The sequence below is a fragment of the Poecilia latipinna genome, unplaced genomic scaffold, assembly GCF_001443285.1.
Source record: "Poecilia latipinna isolate Pla-1442-1.1 unplaced genomic scaffold, P_latipinna-1.0 Scaffold1572, whole genome shotgun sequence".
NCBI lineage: Eukaryota > Metazoa > Chordata > Actinopteri > Cyprinodontiformes > Poeciliidae > Poecilia > Poecilia latipinna.
The window spans coordinates 92,956-114,907 of record NW_015114188.1 but is presented as its reverse complement, the minus strand read 5'-3'; the positions used below and the strand labels follow the sequence as shown (position 1 = coordinate 114,907).

Here is a 21,952-nt window from a genome sequence, read left to right as displayed (position 1 = left end):
GTTTTCTACCCGGACAACATTTCTGACAGTACCTCAAGGTGATTGGTGAATTCTTTCGTTGCGAGGATGCTTGCTGGCACCTGATTCGCTGCGAGGTGAATGGAGTGATTTCATTGGCTAAAGTGGAACTCTGAAGGTCCGGGTTTTTTAGTTCTCCCGCTGTGGATAATCATGGCTGTCTCAGCGAGAAAAACTGTGGTCTTTGTGACTGGAAACGCAAAGAAACTCGAAGAAGTAAGAGTTTGACGTTTTGTTATTTCTTACTGTCTTGTTTTATGTTTAAAGTATCTATTTTTACGCCGATCCCATTCACTCCGCTCCAGGCTGTGTTTGTACCGTTTATATTTCTAATTTCGTTTTCTCCCCTCCATTCTTCAGGTCGTCCACATACTCGGAGACCAATTCCCCTACAAAGTTGTGTCAAAAAAGATTGATTGTAAGTACATCACTTAAATTAAATAACCTCATTCTGGGACTATGTTTTACATAACCACTTGTAAAACATCGAGTTTTACTTGTGGACCACACTTTCCATTTTTGATATTTGATATTGTCATGAACGTCATAGAGCATATAGATGCATCTCAATAAAATATAATTTAACAGAAAAAGTCAATTCAGTTCATTAATTCAATTCTAAAAGAGAACCTTAATGTGGACAAACACATAGAAAAATATTTCAAGAATTTATTTGTGTTAAATCTGATGATCATGTCGTGCAACTAACAAAACCCCCAAATATAAGTGTCTCGAAAAATTAGGATAACTTGAATAGGTTAAATATTGGAAACAAATTGGTGTTGCACCCTAACTCAGTTCACCAAAAACAAATCCAAAGGTTTCCTGAACATCAGTTTGGGTCAGCGTGGGCTGCACAATTATTGTAAAGACTTGACAGATGTTCAGATGACAGTCACTGACACTCCACAAGGAGGGGAAGCCTCAAAAGGTCTAATAATAAAAGCATGGTAATGGAACGTTAGGTGGAAGAAGAAACTGTGGTTAAAAGAAAAAAGAAAAGCAATAGGAATAACCGCAGCGAGGCAAAGCCCGATCCAGGGTTAAGGATATACTGACAAAGTGAGGGTGATCATACCACATTATTCCTTCTAATCATGTTTCTCTTTATAATTATCTGCTTTGAAATTCCATTTAGACAATTATAAGGTTACCATCAGCAAATACAGACCAAAAGTTTGAAAGCAACTTTAAGTTTCTGCTCACAGTCCCCTTCTCGTGAAAACACTATTGAGCTCTATTGATTTTTATTTGTATTTTTTTTGCGGGGAGGAGTGGGGGGGTGGAAACGTGTGCACCACAAGTTAGGATACATATAAAGAAAATAATGGCATAACTCTCTATCTCTGAACACGTTTCTTTATTTTAACCCAGTGCCCGAGTACCAGGGGGAGCCGGATGAAATTTCCATACAGAAGTGTAAGGAGGCCGCGCGGCAGGTACATTATATCGTAACTATAAAACCGCAAGACTCCCCCCCCCACCCCTCATTTTTACCTGATATTATCAGAATAAAAGTGAAACTGCAGGGTTTTTTTTTTTTTTTATCCTGAAGATTGATGGACCAGTCATGGTGGAGGATACCTGCTTGTGTTTCAGGGCCTTAGGAGGACTGCCTGGTCCTTACATGTAAGTGCAGTTCCTATTCCTAATAAAGTCGTACATCTCAGATCATAAAACTTTACCAAAATTAATAGTTTTTGTTTGTTTCTAGCAAATGGTTTCTTGCTCAACTGAAGCCAGAAGGTAAGTAGTAAAGTAATTGTTAATTTAATTATGTGTAAACAAATTGTGATTAAAGTTCTGCAATATTCCTAATCTTTATTTGGTTGTGGGATTGTAATCCAGGCCTACACAAGCTCTTAGCTGGCTTTGAGGACAAATCGGCATGGGCTCTTTGCACCTTTGCATTCTGCGCTGGGAAGGATGAACCTGTGCAGCTCTTCAGAGGGAAAATTGAGGTTAGATTCTGTTTCGCTGGCATCTCTTCAGTGGCTGCGTTGTGTAGTGTTGCCTCTTACATGCTTCTCAACATAATTTAGGGGATGATCGTGGAGCCCAGGGGGCCTCCGGAATTTGGATGGGATCCCTGTTTCGAGCCAGATGGATATGACAAAACGTAAACAACTGTTTGTGTTTCTACCACAAGAGGGAGCCAGAGGATAACGCACTGTTAGAGTGGATACAGAAAGTACCAAATCAGAGTCCCCGTCCTATTAGGGGGAAAAGTGCCTTTGTCAATGTACTGTTTTAAAAATACTTACTTTTCTTTGTGCTCTAACTTTTTCTTTTCTCTCTGATCTGTAGCTACGCTGAACTTCCCAAAGAAGTAAAGAATTCAATGTCTCACCGCTACCAGGCACTTGCAGCAATGTCCGAGCACTTTGCAAAAATCAACCGTACCTCACAATAGAGCAAGAAGAAGAAGCAGGATGATTAAAAGTTCTTTAGTTTCACAAAAGTAAACCAACTTGGATTGAAATTAAATGGTTCCCCTTGTAATTACTGTGTTGTGAAGCCTGCTGTTGAACAGGGCTTGGGTTATATCTGTTTTGTTCTTTAATTTTAATAAACTTTTACTTTCAAAGGTTATATTTTGTGAGTTAATCTTTGACACAAATCATTTTGGGATATGTTTTATTTATAAAAACCATGATTAAAATAACTAAGGTAATTTTTGTTTTTAAAGGCAGCCACCACTTCCTCCAGTTTTGCTCTGCTGTGCCAAAGTAGAATCTCCAAGTCGCCTGTTTGAGTTTTAGTTTCCTGGGACTGACAAAGATAGACTCAGAGAAGACCATAATTCATGAAATGAAAAGCTCCAGGGTCCTGATGAGAGCAGCAGATCTCTCTGTTTCTAAGGCTGGGCCCGTGGATTTTGGCACGAGAAGCAGAAAGTTGTTCAGGATGGAGTCCAAGACAAGATGGAGGGAGGGACGTTTGGAAGGAGACGGTCCCTGAAGGGGAGAGTGGGGTGTTCAGTGGACATAGCACAGTGATACCAGAAGAGATTTGGTACAAAATGACTATGTTCTCTGAACAGGAACTATGCATTCACCTGTGACTGATGCCTATTAGAAGCACTGAGGATGTGAGTCAAGCTCATAAACGTGTTTTCTTTTAGACCAGTTGGAACTTCTTACAGCTGAATGTCTGGAATACTTATATTGGTACAGTTCTGGTTCTTCTAGCTTATACGTTGTGTCAGCATATAAACTCAATAATTTACCCAAAGATCAAAACAACCAAGACATTTTGGACAATTTCATGCTCCCAACTTTGTAGGAACAGTTTCAGGATCCTTGCTCCAACACAACTGCTCACAAGCGCACAACGCAAGGTCAAAAAAGAAACGCAGTCCTGACATCAACCCAACAAGACACCTTTGGGATAAATATGAAGCAAGGACTGTGAGTCAGGCCTTATAAATTAAGAAATTGTCAAAAAAAAAAAAAACATTCCCATAAGCATCACCATAAACCTTGTGGATAGCCTCTTCAGAAAAGTTGAAGTTATTAGAGTTACAAAAGATGGGCCAAAACCCTAAAAAAAAACCCATCAAACTTCTGTTTGTTTATGCTTCAGGCTGGCTCTGGGTTAATATGCAAGAAGCATATCAGCGATATGAAATGTGTTACTGTAAAACTGAAGCATTTTAGTGAAGAAATGTCTTGACAAGCTGCTATGTTTCAGTAAAACCTTATGCATTTTGCTTGACTAATGAAAACCAGTTTGTTTTACAGCAAGTATCAGATATACTGGAGCAAAGCATGTTTAGCATTCATACTCACATCCTTTCGGCGCGGATATGTTGGCAACATTTTCGGTAGTCAGGACATAAAACATCATGACAGCATTTAAAAATGATTGCTGTGATTACGAGTCGGGGAAACTTGATGATGTTTTTAAAGCTCCGGAAAAGCCTCAGCCTGATGGAGTTTGGAAAACCATCTCCAGACATTAGCTTGGATGCATTTTCCCCGAAACCTCTTCATCAGGCCCGGAAAACAAGGACATTATCAACTTTACGACAAACAGGGGCAGTAATGGCCGGTTTATCCAAAGTGATCTGAAGGAGACTTTGCTGTTACAATGTTGTGTTTTGCTAAAAGGAATGTGTTGCTCCAGGAGAAAAGGATGCCTGACTTTATGAGCTTTTAATCCATTAGGATTAAGCCAGAGGAAGAGGAGGGTTTGATGTGGCTTTGGGGAGACAAGCTGCACTTCCTGTTAGCTGGCATGCAAGACTTACCTGCCGTCTCCCGCTGTGGCAAGTTTTATTAAAACAGTAAACGCCTGCTGAAACTTGACTTTTTTTCCCCCCTTTCTAATGATTGAACCTCATCCTTTTAAAACGGCTCGAATTACGTTCTGCGTGACTTCAAATCCGAAAAGACTGGTTTCACCTTTCAAAGCGGCGTCCATTTTCCGTCCCATAAATTTTGCGTTTCAACAAACTCTCTCGTGAATGAAGTCCCTCCAAGACATTTAAAAGGTTCAGAAGGATGAATTATTCCACAACGACCCGCTGCTGTAAATGATGGAAACACATGACCTAATACATATTCCTGCTGAGAGCCATCCCCAGGCTGCTCTCTGTTTATGGCCAAATCCAGAGCACCGAAACACTCAGTTTAGTGGTTTAGTACTTACAGTTTACCTCCCCCCCACCCCGTCATCTGTGTGATCACATTTCCCCTTAACTAATATGAACTTTTACTGTTGATACAGTTTGTATTACCACTGTACTCTTAGAAATATGGTGATTTAAACTGTGGAGTCCAAGCTGGCAGTCACTAACCGGACTAATAATATAATCTGAGATGGGAGGTAATGGTTTAAGTGCACTTCTAAAGAGTCTCTCTGGGCCAGAATGTTTCTGCCACGACCCGGTTGACGCACAGTTCCGCATCTACCTGGCGTTTCTGTAGCACACACACGCATCAAAACCCACACTGGTTCAAGTAAACAAAGATTGTGTTCAATAAATTAATGATTAAGAACTATTATACACAGTCTGTAAAGGAAAGAGGTCTGGGCTCGGTCTCATTTCCAGGACTTTTCATTTCTTCCATTAACTCTCAACCAGTCCTCGGTGGATTTCCTGGCAGGTTTTGGGTCGTTGTCGTGCTGCAGGGACGTATTCTGCTTTAGCTTTAACTTTTTTTTTTTTTAACAGATGGTCTCATATTTTTCCCAAGCACCCTCTGATACATGGTAGAATACATAATGATTCTATGGTGATGATCAGGCCCGGTCCTACCGCAGCCAAGCACAAATATCCAGTTGTCCTAATTATTTCTCATTAGAAACTGTATTTCTATTATATTTTATAGAAAACTTGTCAGTTTGTGGTAGAATAAATGTCTGTCTTTCTTTCTAATTAATGTTTAACATAAAAATCTAACAATTTCTGTTTTTGTCCTCCTCATTCTCAGGTCTTTTGTAGGCTTAAGCAGGTTTCTTACAGAATTGCTCATGTTTTAGCTCCATCAACTCTGAGCTACCTCGTCTTTGCTGAAGAAAAACATCGTGCTAGCATGACGCCCTGGGCAGTGTAGGGGGGGGGGGGTTGACATGGACTTAAAGTTTTATCATGATAGTTTGAGGTTCTATTGTGATAATAACAAAAGTCATGATTAGAACTATTTATGACATTTTCTTTACGGTACAGCAATCATAGCCCCACAAAGCTCTTGAAAAACACCGATTTGTAACCAAAAAAACTTCTTTAGGAGCCACATAAAGAATTGTGATTTGTGTCTCTAATCTGCACTCAGTAGCTGCATTTAATCATTTTCAAATTTGCTATTTATTCAAAAATACTTTATTGATCCCACTGAACAAACGGTGGAGAAAACCGTAAACCTAACAATCCTGACAATACGGGCAGTTTTTTTTTTTATTGGAATTTATTGTGTCAATAAACTAGAATTATAAAAGATACAATAAAAGCCCAGTGTAAGTGTTAGTTTTTCTACATTTACATCTTTGGGTATGTTAATCAAAAATTTTATTTTGATCTTATCTGACCAAAATACCTTCCATCGCGTTTTTTTTTTTTTTTGGACAACTGTGGATTTTTAGGATTTCAGTGTTGTACTCTTTATGCTTTTAGATATTTTAAAGAACTCTTCGTAAGATGTTCAAAATTTGGAATGAAGAACTTAACTTGGCTTTAAACTTTGCCACAACTTTCTCCCTCATTCATCTAAAGTTGCTTGATCTTCACGATGTTGCTTATTCTCTAGCAAACATCACAGAAGAACTGGAGTCATTCTAGTAAGGATAATTTACATATGCTACTTCTGAAGTCAATTAGTGGCCCTGGGTTATGTTTACAGGGACCAAAATAGAAATGAAAATGAACACATAATTTCCCTTTAACTCAACAATTATGCACTAACGTGAGGTGGTGTGTTACATAAGATTCTAGGAAACAATCTGAAGTTTGTGGTTTACAAAATGTCAACAAACTGATGCTTTTGCAACTGTAGCTGGCATGCTACAGTGGGACAAACTCTGTGCTTTTTCTAAGCGTCTTATTCTTTTTTAATTATGAACTTCTATCATGCTTATTCAGATATACGAGCATGTCGTTTTTAATGCTGAGTAGAAAGGATGTTAAAGGGGATGTTTGCGTGCCAGTCAGTCACAGGTCAGAGTTACATGAAACATCATTCATCATTTGTAACAAAAGCCATGACCACATGACAAGAAGTTTGATTATAATTTAATTTGCCTGCCAGGAAAAAAGAAGAAGAACGTATTTCAACTATGATCTCTAGTTCTCAAAATCATGGATGTTCTATAGCGTGTGTGAGAGAAAAACAATAAATAGACCGAGTCTGGTGGTGCAAGAGATGAAAGTTCTAGCCAAACAGGCCAGAGTCGTGCAAAGTCAGAGACAGTAAAGTGCGTCGGAAGTCGTCCACGGTCCACGGCTCTCTGTGCGTCTGTGCTGCAGAGGCGCTGCTGCTGTCGGGGCTGATGCTCTGCGGGTCGTTGAAGGTCATCAGGATATCTGTGGAGAACTGCGGCAGGCGGAGCAGACCCAAGTGAATGCTCACCGTGTTCCTGGCCTCTTCGTTGAACTTGGACACACACTGTGTCCCCTTCAGCATCCAGGCGCAGCTGCACTCCGACAGGGACACCTCGGCTTTGGGTAGGGCCACAACGTCACTCACTTCGAAGGCCCCTGGTTCATGAGCTTTGTTGCTGCCCGCGATGTCCTCAAAGTGGTACCTGGCTGCGTCCTGGTCGGCCACCTGGCCCTGGTACTCCAGCAGCTCCACGATCAGGCTCTGGTCGGTGTGGGGGTGGGCGAACACCTCTTGGTTGTCCGGGATCTCCCTCAGCTCGCTAATATCGGTGACGTTGTAGGGGACGACCGCCGACAGAGCTCCGCCAAATAGAGGGCGAAGCTGAGGAGAGCCCACTCCTGCTGCGGTCTGCATCTCACTTTTAGGGATAAAAACAGCTGCCGAGGAAGAGAAACATCAGCCAACACGTAGAGTATTAAGGACTGACTGCAGGCACACAAACACTACATGGTAAAATAATTAAAACACATTAAAAACCGAAATAAACACTGACTTACATGCGGCGTAGTCGTGCAAAATATCCACATGCACTCCCGTTCAAACTTTGCTCTGCGTCGTGTTTTGGTTTCTATGGGTTCAACAGGCGTTCTGCTGCCCCCTAAAGGCGAGGAAGACGTGGAGCACCACACTTTCTGATAAAAATCTGACAGAGTAACGGTAGACAGATGGAAACTAATAAATCTGGAAGGAAAGCAATATAAAAAAAAACTATAATTTATCGAAGGCTTTCTGAGATTTAATGTAGTGAGTTACTCTTTAACTTTTCCTGAGGCTTAAGGTAGTGACCTAAACATCACCAACCAGACTACTAAAATACTTTGACTCAAGTGCTGGATTATTTATTGAGCTTCTAGCAGGGTTCTGAAACTTGTGGCTCCAGAACCATAAGTAATTTTTTGGTTCTAGGTTTGACTGTATTAATATGTGTTTTTTCTACACAATTTCCCACAAATACCAATGTCCCATAAAATAAAATGTGTCTACATTTTTTTTTTCTGCAAAGGTTTTGTGTTTTTCTTCATTTTAAAACCTAAAAGTAAAAATAAAATGGGGGTAACATAGCAATATATTTCTTATAGTAGATATTTATCAGAAATTATATCAGACTGCAGACATGCAGCTTTAGAGGAAGATGACCTAAAAAAAAAGTCGGTTTATGCTTTTGCAATTATATGAGCTAAATTTTGTAATATATGAAAACTTTTTCATTTGATAGACTCCATCAGTATTTTCTGTGAATGATTAGAACAATGTTGACTCTATCGATTTTGTTTATTTTACTCCATTCAATCACTACAACATACAGAAAACCAATAAATGATCAAAATATTATTTGATAGAACCGGAACATATAAAAGCATACGAAATAATACTGAAAGAAGTGGCGGAAATAATCTTGTTACCCTCAAAAATCTGCTGCAATCTCTCCTTATCCAGCTGTTTGCGACTTCCTGCGTGTGGTCAGCTGATTCAGACCGAGGAAAGAGACCGGAGGCTCATCTCTAACATCCACAATGATTACGGTGTCTCATCGTTCACGACAGCCTGTAAAATGAATTAGAGCGATCTATAAGGCCTCTAAAAGTGTGAAATTTCTGGACTGGCAACAGGAGCTCTGTGTGGAGGAGTTTATTCAGCGGATCTCCGGACAAACAGCAGGTAGCTGGTGACGTTGGCATCCTTAGCCTAGCCTAGCCTACTTTAGCTTAGGCTAGCTTAGCCTAGCCTAGCCTAAAAGCGGCCTGTTCACATGGGTTTATTATATTGTAATTACTCTGTGGCGTTTTGTAGTTGACTAGTTTTTACAGTAATTTCTGCTTTAAAACTCTGTAATAAGTTACGTGTGTTGTAGAAAACGAGACTCGACTGGGTTTTTTTCAGGGTAATATAAACAAAGCTGAATGAAAAGCTAAAGTTGAAATGGGTGTGATGTGACATAAATCAATCAGTATATGCGCAGGTTAAAAACAATCATCTTACTGTACTATCTGCTTTTAATGGGATGTGTTTTGGGCTCTCCACGCATCCCACCACCCAAACTTCACAAGACGACACAACTAGCTATAACAGCTTTACAATGAAAATTTGTGCAGATTGTGCCTTTAAAATAATAGTTGACGGACACTAGCAACGAAATAGAAAGTACGTAAAAGAGAAATAGCAATTGATGTTTGAATATAGAGTCACTCAGGCAACAGATCATTTAATCTTTTAAAGAAAGCGCTGTTTGAATTTGACATTATGATGCAACAACAGAAAAAACTTTTACTTCGTTTTAAAAAAGAATTAAAAAAATTGTTGTATGCTGAAAACATCTATGAAACATCCAGATGAATGAAATGAGAGTAATGATGAAGAATACGGTTTACTCTTGTAAACAATATTGTCATCACAACATTCAATAGTAATATAGCATAATAGTCAAATTTATTACACGCAGCCTCCTAAAAAAGTTAAATATAAACAATGATTTATCTATTAAAGAAATAAATACATTATTGTATAAAAGCTAGGAATAAATCAAACTGAGCTTTTATTATTTATGTCTTTGTCAATACTAGTGATGCACCTATATGAACATTTAGGCCAATATCGACATCATGGCTGATATTTGATATTTACCAATGTTATTTATATTGAATATGTTTCTGTACTCTTTTGCCACCATGAATAATGGCTGCACTGCTGACATCACTTCTTTACTTCAGTTAAACATCCCACAGTCCTTTACTGCATCACTATCACTGTGACATGTCCAAACATCCACCCGTCCAGAAACACATGAAATGTCAACAGGATGGAAATAAACATTGGCCATTAATATCGGCACAGGTGTACTTATTGAACAGCTACCAGTATGTTAAAAATGACTAACATTGATCTTAGTGCTCATACATGAGCATTGCTAATCAATATTACTCAAAATATCATACGAGAATGAACTCAAAACAGAAGAGAATGTGTTTCTATTACGACATTTATTTAAAAATGATGATAGAGACTAACATTTCCATGCGTCTTGCAAGTGCTTTGTGTTCATGCACACTTTGTGAGGCATTTATGAGTTTATTCGTTTAACTTCAATGCACTTTAGATATCAACATCTTCACAATTATATGTGACAGAGGCTGCCCATTAACACACACATGCACCCAAACCAAGAGTGTCCAACTCCAGTTCTCAAGAGTCAGAGTCCTGCATGTTTTCATGTTTTCCTGGTTCAGCAGTGAAGTCAGGCCGGTGCAGAACTTGGCAGCGTGCGTCACAGGCAATTCATCCATTTATTCAGTCGTGCTGAAGCAGCGTGTTGGCTTTTGAGGACTGGAGATGGAAACCCCTTGTCTAAATGTTTCCATAAATAATATTCAGTTCAACTTCGAGTCAGAAATACTTCATTAATTCCCAAGGGAAATTACATTAATGAAGCTGAATAATAATTCAGGGGAACGCGCAGCAGCAGGCTGACAGCACATTTAGAAAATTGATGTTTTCCCAATGTTCTCACTTATATATATATATACACACACACACACACACACACACATATATATACTGCTCAAAAAAATAAAGGGAACATTTCACTTTAATTTTGTGTGTGGCTCCAAATCCAGGCCTCCATTGGTTAATAAATTTGATTTCCATTGATGATTTTTGTGTGATTTTGTTGTCAGCACATTCAACTTTGTACAGAACAAAGTATTCAATGAGAATATTTCATTCATTCAGATCTAGGATGTGTTATTTGAGTGTTCCCTTTATTTTTTTGAGCAGTGTATATATATATATATATATATTAGTCATCATTTTTGGGGATTTCAAGCTTCTGGCCAAGAGACCTCACGTTAACACACACTCATTTGAAAATGAAAAGGCAATGGAAGAGCTATTTCTTTTATTATTATTATTATTATTTTTAATTAACAAAGAGAATAAATATTTCAAAGTTCCAAATCTGTCCCGATTTGAGAAATCTGAGCCTCAGTGATTTCGAAGTGACGTAATTTTGTTGTGAAACAGAACTTCACTATGCTGCTGAGTCAAAAGTCAACCCCTCCATCAAGTTATTTTGTATTTTATGAACCGCACAGAGAAAATAATCTGTCTGTTGCACGAGTGTTTTAAAAGTAAATTACTTCAAATGAAATGTCCAGAATTGGTAAATAAAGGTAAAAAAAATAATAATAATTTTCAAACGAAAGATGTGTAGAAACTCTGTTCTCTCTTTCCGTTTAAGTAAGACTATTATCTGTAAAACGCCTCATAATTATTACTATTTTACAAGCATAAATTATTAAGCAATTTTTGCTCTTTGATGTAAATTCTGCAGTGTTTTTCATTGGTAGCAGCTTTCAAAGAACTTAGTTGAATTTAGTGCATTTGTCTCTGTAAGTCGTCTCTTTAGCTCGGCCTGCAGTCTCCTGTTTCTCTCTGTGTTTCTTCACTTTCTTCAGATCTGTCCCCTGCTTCTCCTCCCCTCTGCTCTCTTGGCTGGGGAAAGGCTGTTTTTTTCCAAACGCAACGCCAGAAACGGACGTTAAGAAAGTATCAGACTTAACCGGAATCAATGGTACAAGTCTTACTGTCGAAGTGAGAAATGGGGTGGTGTGTATGGTGTGCGTGTGTGTGTGTGTGTGTATGTGTGTGTGAATGAGCATTTTTCCCCGCCCCTCGGATGATCGCTTGTTGTGCTCGGGTCACATGTTTTTTAGCTCAGTGTCACAGAGGGATTTTATTGAGATGTGTTTGTGTGTTCTTTTTTTTTTTTTCCCCCCACCTCTTTGGAAGACATAGCACCCAAAATGAGATTCAAGGATGTTTTTTTGGAAGGACAGCATGTTTTTTTTTTTTTTTTTGGGCCCAGTGGCATCCAGAGCAGTGATGACATTTCCTTTTTTTTTATAACCAGTAAATCTTAGTTTTAAATCTGTCAGAAAATGTAAAATTAAAAATAATTTTAAAGCTATACAAATTCATACAAATTCTGAGAATATCAGCAAAATTGAACCTATTTCAGTAATTCAGTTGATATGTAATGCATAACATAGAGACTCATTCCTTGAAAGGTTAGGCTGGACGATACGGCTGAAAAACGTATCAAAATATAAGCATTTAATATCAGTCGATATTGGTGATTATTGATTAGTTCTAATTTCTTGAGATGCCCCTTCGAATAACTGACTTCATAAGTCGATCTTTATGTTTTCGCTAGATCAATTGGCAGCATCGACAGCTAACTCGTTTTCTCTTGAGACCGTTCTCTCCCTCTTTTCTGTCCAAACTGGTGATCTTCTCCTCCTGTCCCACAGAGGGAGCCAGAACGGGAGGAGCAGCCCGAAGACAACATGCCCCCCAAGTTTAAGCGACACCTCAACGACGACGAGGTCACCGGATCCGTCCGCAGCGAGAGGGTGAGGTCCGGACGCAGTGGAAAAACATAACTTGTTTTTGGGGTTCTGGTTTGTCAGGAGGGCTCGAGTAAACAAGGAGTGACAGAAGCAAACGCGCACGATGACGGAAGAGGGAGACGGAATAAAATAGAAATCGCCGTTTAGATCAAGCAGCAAACAAACAATAAAAATATTGGCGACGCGGTGGAGTCTCCAGAAAAGTCTCGCGGCCAAATATCTGCTCCTCATCAGGCTGCTCATCCTGTCCCACCTCCTCTTCCTCACCCATCCCCTTCTTCTTTTGTGTTGTTTTTAGCTCGGATCAAAGCCACACTTACTGTGTGTGTGGGGGGGGGGGGGGGGGGGGGGGTTTTGGGGGTGGGACGCTTACGTAACATCCTCCTCTCCTTCTAGTTTTCTGCTTCTGATAATTACTACCAGTTCTCCTCCCATCTCCGGTACCAGGAGAGAGGTCGCACAGACGGAGAGCGTTAGCCCTCGCGCTCATGAAGAGCTTTACGATCACGTGGCCGCCATCTTTTCAGATTTCTTGCAGATGACCTGCAAAGAAAATGAGGCGTGTGTAGAACGTGCATTGGGTGTCTGATGAGGTATGCGGGTGCTTCCTCGTCGCTCTCTGCTCTTTGTAGCGTTGAAGTGCTCGGAAGACGACGGTAATGGATGCAGCTTCTATAAAATGGAATGTTGTTTGCTAAACTACTCATACACATAAAAGAAACTCCATCGAAGCAGAGTTGAGTTTTTCTTCTTCCGTCAGCTCCTATGAGTATTTAATGCAGCTGTTTAGATGTTTTTTGCTTTGTTGTTTTTTTGTTTTTTTCTCTGAATAGGATTTTACACAAAAACACAGATTGTGCCCAGATTAAAGCATTCAGAGGTTTTTGGCCAAGACTGTGCCTTAGAAGAATAATCAACTTTAAGATCTCACGAATGTTGTATTGTTCTTACTTGAATTGATTTAGATTAACTTTGACTTCCCAGCATATTGATTGTTTTTGCTCGGAGTTAGACGACGTTCAGGGGATTGAGCTTTGGCATGCACAGCTGCACAGATGACGTCCAGTCATCACAGATTGATCCCACTGTTGGCTTTGCCTTCAGAGGAGCAAAAGGAAAAAGGTTCCTATCGATCGCTTATTTCAGCCGTATTGTACGGAAATGTTTCTATTGCCGCATCAGCAGCATCACCACCGAGCGCCTCGGATGAACCACACCCTGTCATCCGCCAGACAAGACGAGACGCCGCGTGCCTGGTAGTGTCCCGAAACAAAGCAATCCACATAAACGGGTGTTCATCTATTAAACTCTAAACTGAATTTATCCATGTTAATAAGAAAAGAAAAATACACATTGAAATAGTGTTTTAGAGGGGGGGGGGGAAAACACCTTTTATTTTTATATCAGAGTTCTCAACTCTAAGGATTCCTCATCTTGATCTTGTCTTTATCTGAGCCGCAATATTTTATTTTTTTTTCGACAGAGGAATCTGCTGGAGGAAGACTCTGATGAAGAGGAAGACTTTTTTCTGTGAGTTTGTGTTGGAATATATGCTTTTTTTTTCTTTCTGTAACCATCAACCAGTTCCTGGCATAGCCCTAACTGGATATTTGTTCATTTTTCATCACAAAAATTGTAGAACTCATTTAAATGATTTGCTTTTCTGTGAAGCATAGCCTGTGAATGTTCAATAGAGCTGAGGTCAGGGCCTTTCTCAGATGCGAACCGTTATCCTGTTTCATCCGTTTCCAAAACCAGTTTGGAATAGTTTTCCGGTTGGAACACACACAGCTATGTGTCCAAGTTTCACTCGTGCAATCCAAACTGGGACAAACAAAACGGAAACTACCAAAAGTTGCAAACTGTTGCAAACTTGAAGATGCTGCGAGATGCTTTACCGCTGATATGGTGCATTTCTGTGGAGATATAGGTCATAAATTCCATTAGTAGGGGTCTTAAAAAGCAGTAAATGTGAGTTGGTGAAACCTGCAGAAACTCCTGAGCACACGTGCGTTCAACAATTGGATAAAATAAAACATTTCAGTTAGCCCTCAGTTAAGAGGGCTAACTGAAATGTTTTAATCTGTGAAAATGGGAAGAGAAGAGGCTCTGGGATGCACCCCGACCTGCTGAACCACAGTGAAAATTAGTGGTTAATCTCATTTTAGTTTGGAATTTTAACCAAATATTAGTAGGGGTGTATATTTGACCATGTGAGAATTGGAGGAAAACTACAATAACTAAATTCTTGTGCAGCTCAGTTCTTAATCTTAGAATGCAGTTTAGATTTCCTGAGTGACCCAACTCAAACATTACCTGGTAACTTTAACTTTCTTAACATTTTATTTATTTATTTTTTCCAGGAGAGGTCCAACTGGACCCAGATTTGGACCTCAGAATGACAAAATGAAGCAGTAAGTACGGATTCCTCGTCGCAGCTAAAAACAGGTTATGCATGTGTTTCTGAAATCCTTGAAAATGATTGAATTTCAATTATGTCTTATCAAGATTTGGAAACCGGTTGGTTTCTGTACAAAGTCCTTAAAAGTGCTTGATAATACTTGTTATAAACGACTGAAAACAGATATTTGAAGGATAATAAAAGGACACACACATTTTTTTCCCTCAGTGTGTGAAGTTAAATCACACCAAACATCTCTTGTTTTAGGCCAGTTAGAATTGCCAAAATTATTTCTATTTGAAAAATCTCAAACAATTTAGAGATTTGTTTTGTAGTTTTCTTGGACCAGTCACATGTGTAAAGGAGACAAATCTCGTCTCTGCTGTAGAATGTGGAATACTCTCACAAGATATTATTAGTAACAGTAATAAATGAAGCCATATAACAGTGAATTGAAACTATCTTTTTTTCTTCTTCAGTCCATTTGTATTGTTTTCATCTCCAGACGCTGGTGGTGCCGGAAAAGTTTGAAAAGCCACCTTGAAAACACTCGAAAACGCTCGGATTTTACTGTGGGAAAAGTGTCCGAACCCTGTAGAACCCCGGGGCCGGGGGTAGCGGCTCCACACTTTTTGAAGCTGCCGTTACGTAAACGCGGCTCCGGCGTGTTTACCAGAAGTGGCCGGTTGTTAGGATATTGTGCAAGAGGATTTATCGCGCAGGCTCTGCTTCGATCTTTACCAGCACCTCGCAGACAGCTGGAGAACAGAGGAGGTCATTGTTGAGGCCGTCTGGCACGCGGAGCTGTTTCGTCACGCTCGCTCCATACCTTGCAGTCTGTCACAGTCGTGCCCACGTGAAATTAGACGCCGTCATTACTGAGTGCAGGAATGTCCTGTGTAAGAAGTCCAGGCTGTTCAATGAGTCCGCCTGTCTGAACCCGGGCCGTTAAATTCCTCGGGTGTTTGTGACGGCCGACTGTTTTCTTATGCCACCCCCTTCCAATTCCTGACTGGAGTCTTTTATGCATCTGCTTTTGCATGAGATCACATAAATAGAAAATTATTTCAGTTTAATTTTAATTTTAATCCTCAAAATGCTAATACAGTAGATCCGGAGTAACCAGAAGTGCTAGCGCTTCTTTTTCAACAAGGCAATAACTCTAGATTTTTGCAACAAATATACTTTTATTTTTAATTATCATTCCATATGTGTCCTGCTTTAATTTGTGTCCTCAGCGTGCAGTCCCAGGTTGACGAGGTGATTGACGTGATGCAGGAGAACATCTCCAAGGTGATAGAGAGGGGCGAACGCCTCGATGACCTGCAGGACAAGTCCGGTGAGCCGCACCTTCTGTCGTACTTTGCTTGTTTTTTTTTGTTTTTTTGCGCGTGTGCGGGTCGTTTGTGCTTTTCATCCACTTGAGTCGAGTCCACAGAGCATGTATCTGTGTTGTTTTTACTAACATTTACTTTGCAATTAGAACCGTCGGGCCCTGAGAGCGCACAACGTCAACAAGGAAATGCCTGAGTGGGACTGAGACTCTCTGCAATGTGCTTCCAATTTAAGAGAAAAACACAATTAATATAATTAGGGTTATTTGTTAGAAAAAGAAAAAAAAAATCCTCAAATTACCAGGCAGTGAAAGGTTTGAAGTTACAACTACTGCAAAAGATGGCGGATTTTAGAGCATTATCCGCCTGGTTTAGGATTCGTCATGCTGGGTCGAGTCCTGTTTCGTCCTCGGGACCACCTGGACGTCTCAGTGCAGAATGAACAAAATAATGCCTCAGCGAGAGTTAAGAGAGTTAAATAGGTGCTACAGTATTACAAGCAACTAAAATTAGACAGTACACTGTCCAGATCTAAACCTAAACATTATTACCGATCATTTATTAATGTTAAGATCTAATGACTCTTAAAGCTATTTGTCTATGAGCGAATTCTCTAGTGACTGCAGAAGAGCAGGTTGGATGCTTTAACAAAGGAAGTGATCCTTGAAATCTTTCTTTTCTCAACTATGATTACTACAAATCTACTCTTTGCTCTTTTCCTTCTGTGGAGCTTGCTTGGGATTGACACTTTCAAACGACGTCCGGGCATAAAGAAATCATTTTTGTCCAAGAAAGACTGAGATTCTGTAGAAAGAACCAGGATTTGATTGGTTGGGGGGTAAAATACATTTTCTGGGGGTGCGGGGGAAGGGGAGGATCTGTTCGGGAAATGTGGACAATTATTAAGGAGAGCTGTCTGCAGACAAAGAGGTGAATGATTACGACACTATTCGGTGTTATGATGGATTTAATGAGAGTGGGAGCGCCTCCCATTCAACGGGAACCGGCTCGCTCACACATCTAGTAAAAGTCTGACGTTTGTTTTTATGCGTAAGGGAACAGCATGTAACGAGGCAAAAAAAAAGTCATAGATTGTTCGGAGATTAAAACATGGACGCTTTTGGGGTGAGGCCAGGAAACTCTTAACATCTTCATCATATTAAAAACTTCTGGCCAAACCTCCAAAAAAAAAAGAAAAAAAAAAAAAAAGAAAAACCAGATCTGTAAATATTGACAAAAATAATTTGTCAATATTTGTAAAGTGTGATGCATTTGTGAGGTGTCTCCACTAGAATCCCGTCCAACAATAACAGAAAACATTATTTTATTACCTTAATGATAGTTTAATGCTACCTGGAAAAACCTTTTCCCTTTTTGTTAGAAATATGTTCCAAATTTGCTAATATTTGCTAAGCATGAGTGTGGAGCTCTTGAGAGTTGGAAGATCATCTGGCTTTAGAGAAGGGTAAACCTGAGTCATCAGCATAGCAGTGGTAAGAAACACAAGAGGTACAGAGAGAAAAGTCAAGTACAGGTCCAACTACTAACCCCTGAGGCACACCGCAGGTCAAGGTTGCTCGGGAAAAGTCAGCATCACATGTTGCCATGTAAAAGGAAGATAAACAGTAAAGAAAGAGTAAACTTTCTTTCAAATAGTTGTTCCTTTGTTCCAAGGAAGTGCCACTTCATCAGATTGCGAAGGAGCCCCTACAAGTGTTTTCATATAGTCTCGAATAGACAATAACACATTACAGCTAGGATTAAACAGCATGATTATCATGGTTGATTAAAGACACTTTCCCTTGTAGTGAGCAGATGTCTCTGTGTAAATACACGCTGTTCACTTTGTGTTCAGGTTCTGAGTGATTTCCCAGCTGTCCATCTGAAAACTCTTAACAACTCTTGCTCTCTCTGTTGTGTTGACTTCCCTCCGTTACATAACATTTACGCACTAGCCAGGCTCCAATCACAGCGACCACGGTTGTTTCACCTCACTGATGAAGACACGATGCTGAAATCCACGTGTTTGTTTCCTGTCTCGTGCATCGACAACACACTCTCACTCACACACAAACACACACGCTACACAGGCGCTCCGCTCCGTCATGTTGACCTGCCTGCCAAAACAACGATGCACATCTGGAGGACATTCTTCTCTGCTTGTTTATGCGACGCGTTTGTGACTTATGGCCCGTCTCGACCTCTCGTCCTTAAAGGCTGTCTGTACATGAACGACGCTGCGCGCTCCGGCTGACACCTCGCCGCGCGCGCGCAAACAGGTGAACTGTTGTCAAATTCCTCGGGATTAACGAGCGCCTTCCCAGAAGTCCCTGTGTGGGCGCGTCGCTTTGTAGTAGCGACGGGTCGTAAACAGGCACACGGAGATGGAAACAGCAGACGCAAAAAACAGGAGAGAGAGAGAGGGTGAGCAGCGCTGCACGCTAGGGAGCCGTAACCCTCCTGTTAACATTCAGAGACACCACGTTAACAACGATATAGCAGAAACAGACCGCAGCGCGGGGGCGAGCTGGCGGCGGGGAGATGTTACGACGAGGAAGCTGGAGGAAATGTTGCTATTTTGGAAATGTAAGAGGCCGTGCCAAAGGAGCTGTCTTTAAAAGATGTCGCATTTACCCAGAGCAGTAAAGCCGGTGTATGTAACGCCTTAAGTGAAACCTGTTTGTCTTTTCGGTGACTGACTTGTCCTTTTTTTGTCCTGTTGTCTCTCATTGTGTGCTCCCTGGCTCTGCGCTGCGGTCGCATCGTGGTGCAGAGAGCTTGTCGGACCACGCGTCTGCGTTCAGCAGCAGAGCCAAACAGCTGCACAGGAGGATGTGGTGGAGAGACATGAAGGTGGGTTATCCGTCTGTTTTCAGACTATCTTAATACACAAACATAAAAAATAAATAAATAAATAAAATTAAGATTTTTTTTTTTGGGTGTGTGTGTGTGTTAAATAAAGCCAGAAAGAAAGGAGGAAATTGGGTTCCACCTCTTGTTAGAACTATATGTGTGGTGAAAAACTAACACTGAACTTACCATGGTGGGCCATGGTGGCGGCAGCGTCATGGTGTGGGGATCCAGTTGAGAATCTGTGGCAAGTCTTATAACCTGATGTTCATGGATGCTCTCGATCCAGTCTCACTCAGCTGTTTTGCAAAGAAAGGGAAACATTTTGAGTCTCTAAAAGTATGGAATAAAGAGTCAAAAATGTTTGTGAAATAAAAAGAACAAACCATGCATCACATTCCAGTTATTATATAACGATCTGCGTCGGCCTTAATAATCTGAGGACTTATGCGTTGGCTTTGGTCCATGTTTTGTTTTGAGGCAAATGTTTCATTTCCCCAACAGATGAGGATGATCATTGCACTGGTAGTTGTCGCTCTTCTGCTGATCATCATCAGTGAGTATTTGGATGTCTTATAAACTTCAGCAGAGTTGAAACCTACAGACACGCAGTTGTCGCCTTTAATGTTACGCCCCCCTTCTGTTTTCCAGTTCCAGTAATCCTTCGATATCGTAAGTGACCGATGAGGATGAGGTGGACTTTTCCTCCTCGATGCCCCCCGGCCGACCTGCATCTTCTCATCTGCCACTCACCGGGACGCTGTCCAAACCGTCTTCAGAGTTCTCCTCTTCACCCTCAGTTCTGATCTTACAGTCATATCCTGATCCGAGATCAGTTCTGCTCGATGAAGTTGAGGGAAAGCAAAAACATTGACCTTTGTCTTGGCCATGTTGTCCGTGTAAAGGGAGCGCTTCGTGCCACGAGACGTATCGCAAGGCAGTGGGGGTTTTGGGGTTTTGGGCCTTTGTCCTTCGTGTTGCATCTCAGATAAATTCTCCAGGACTGGGGGAATCCGACAGTCTGCATTAGTTTATCTCCTGTGAATCTGCTGCAGCAGCCTCGCATGAAGAGGCTGTAAACACTGAGCAGATGAACCTCTGATGTCTTCCCACATGTGCATCTCAAATACCAACAGGAGAGACGGTTTTAAAGGGGACACCTAAGAAGTACAAAGCACATTTTTAAAATTCTCTCCCGCACGAAGCGAGAAGACGTCTGAGTCTCATCTGAGGTTTTTTTTTTTTCTTTTTTCGTTTTAATGTGAAGAAAAGAACAATAGGAAACCAAAACAGCCACATTCTGAATGTCTGTTCACCGTTCTGTGCTCTAAACCTCTTACTTCCTGCAGGACTGTGCTGATCTCTGGGCTCCTTTGATCACAGCTGTTCAGGTTTTCAATTTACTCCCAACTCTGCAAACGGTTCTGTTCAGTTTAAAGCTGCTTTTTGCTTACTTTCCTTCTTAGGTTGTCACTATTATTTCTGTTTTATGAAGTTCTGAATGAGTGCTGGTATTTGCTACTGAGGGGGACGATTTATCTCTGTACTGTTATGACTGAGATGGAAGGTCTTACGTAATGTGGATGGAAACCATAGGTGTAGTTGTGATTGGTTAAAGTCTACATGGTAATTTGATTATTTTTGTGTAATTTATTTTAGCTTGTAAATATGGATTCTGTAACGATACTGTACAGTACTCTGTGACATTGCATTGGAAGACTGTGATTCCTTTTGCTCTGGAATAAAGTGATATTAAAGGGCAATACGTCTGGTTTGTTCTGGTTTGAACTAGAATCAGCAGTAGGAAAAAGTGGATGAAGTCAAAAAAAGAAACAATCGTCATGCCATCCCTAAAGTTTTAAGCACAGGTTAAGTGTCCAATAGCTTGCAGAGCTTGCAAAATTCCAGGACTTTTATCTCCTCATTTATCCGACTGTTGCTGGCTCATGAGTTTACTGGCATCGCGGAGTCCCCAGATGGCACTAAAGTTGCAGGGTCTGGAGCCCATGAAGCGTTATTGCTCTGACAGACCCTCGGCCTTTCTTCCTCCCAGTACCGCAGGCACGAACACACACACACACACACACACACACACACGGGCCACTCTGCCCCGCACCGAGCCAGAACTGCCCAACTCCGCTGCAGGAACAGACATTAAACTGGCCCCGAGGGACAATTTGCTTTGTTGATATACGGCGGCTGGACATTAGGGGTCACATCTGGTGCTGATGCACACAACAGGGGCGATGGCTTTGTTTCCGCTCTGAAGTCGAAGCGGTAATTTAATCTGCTACGCATTGTTTGGATGTTGATTAAAGCAGGCGTAGGTATAGCTGTTCAGAACCCCTCGCCCCCTGGTTGCACCAGCACCTATAAATCAGCCAACACTCCAGAAAGGTCATAGGTCAAAGAAACTCAAAGTAAGCTGACCTTCTTTCAGGTTTAAGGTTTTATGGACTGGCGCATATTAAAGACTTTTTGATCCTTACCAGTTCCTAAAGTTCAGTGCGTTAGATGAGAGCTGAAATGGTAACGGACTTCATGATTCCAGAACTTGACGGGTTTTGTTTGTGCATATAGTGCTAGCCATAATTATGGAAAGTCGTAGTAAAGATTCGTTAAAAGCCTTAATTCAATCTCAACTCATTGGACGGGGTGTTGCATGCAAGAGCAACTCCCAGTCTGTCATGGTTAAAGGGGAATTATAACATAAAGTCGACTTTTTTGAGCGTTGCATCGCGTTATAGAGTTGTTCCCTAATCAAAAACGTTAAATACCTGTTTGTAAAATCTTTGAATCTCCCTTGGCAACCATTCAGGTTCGTAAAACGCTTGGGGGGGG

At 40.8% G+C, this 21,952-nt stretch overlaps 3 protein-coding genes and 1 long non-coding RNA gene across 7 annotated transcripts in view; 2 read left to right on the top strand and 2 right to left on the bottom strand.

Moving 5' to 3' along the window:
- Positions 1-73: 73 nt before the first annotated feature.
- On the top strand, positions 74-2,610 carry itpa (inosine triphosphatase (nucleoside triphosphate pyrophosphatase)). The gene is made up of 8 exons (XM_015058789.1): positions 74-234; positions 379-436; positions 1,393-1,457; positions 1,574-1,647; positions 1,733-1,764; positions 1,867-1,979; positions 2,061-2,137; positions 2,326-2,610. Exons 1-8 carry the CDS (start codon positions 172-174, stop codon positions 2,429-2,431), a joined length of 588 nt encoding a protein of 195 aa, XP_014914275.1. The 5' UTR covers positions 74-171; the 3' UTR covers positions 2,432-2,610.
- Positions 2,611-6,731: 4,121 nt separating this feature from the next.
- On the bottom strand, positions 6,732-8,600 carry rangrf (RAN guanine nucleotide release factor). 2 transcript variants are annotated; one of them, XM_015058790.1, is made up of 3 exons: positions 8,525-8,600; positions 7,619-7,764; positions 6,735-7,498 (listed from the first exon to the last, which is right to left on the bottom strand). In XM_015058790.1, the coding sequence occupies exon 3, from the start codon at positions 7,473-7,475 to the stop codon at positions 6,891-6,893; it is 585 nt and encodes a 194-aa protein (XP_014914276.1). In that variant the 5' UTR covers positions 7,476-7,498; positions 7,619-7,764; positions 8,525-8,600; the 3' UTR covers positions 6,735-6,890. The 2 variants fall into 2 exon arrangements, with proteins under 2 accessions (XP_014914277.1, XP_014914276.1); XM_015058791.1 differs by lacking the exon at positions 8,525-8,600 and having other exon boundaries at positions 6,732-7,479; positions 7,619-8,066.
- Positions 8,593-20,874, top strand: vamp4 (vesicle-associated membrane protein 4). 3 transcript variants are annotated; one of them, XM_015058792.1, is made up of 9 exons: positions 8,594-8,780; positions 11,573-11,688; positions 12,428-12,529; positions 14,010-14,056; positions 14,890-14,940; positions 16,166-16,266; positions 19,035-19,114; positions 19,616-19,667; positions 19,763-20,874. In XM_015058792.1, exons 2-9 carry the CDS (start codon positions 11,686-11,688, stop codon positions 19,789-19,791), a joined length of 465 nt encoding a protein of 154 aa, XP_014914278.1. In that variant the 5' UTR covers positions 8,594-8,780; positions 11,573-11,685; the 3' UTR covers positions 19,792-20,874. The 3 variants fall into 3 exon arrangements, with proteins under 3 accessions (XP_014914280.1, XP_014914278.1, XP_014914279.1); XM_015058794.1 differs by lacking the exon at positions 11,573-11,688 and having other exon boundaries at positions 8,593-8,780; XM_015058793.1 differs by lacking the exon at positions 8,594-8,780 and having other exon boundaries at positions 10,967-11,688.
- The window catches only part of LOC106963725 (uncharacterized), an 8,257-nt gene continuing 5,427 nt past the window's right edge, over positions 19,123-21,952 (bottom strand). Inside the window, exon 3 of the long non-coding RNA XR_001428239.1 lies at positions 19,123-19,410. This is a non-coding gene — a long non-coding RNA (uncharacterized LOC106963725). The remainder of the gene's footprint in view (positions 19,411-21,952) is intronic.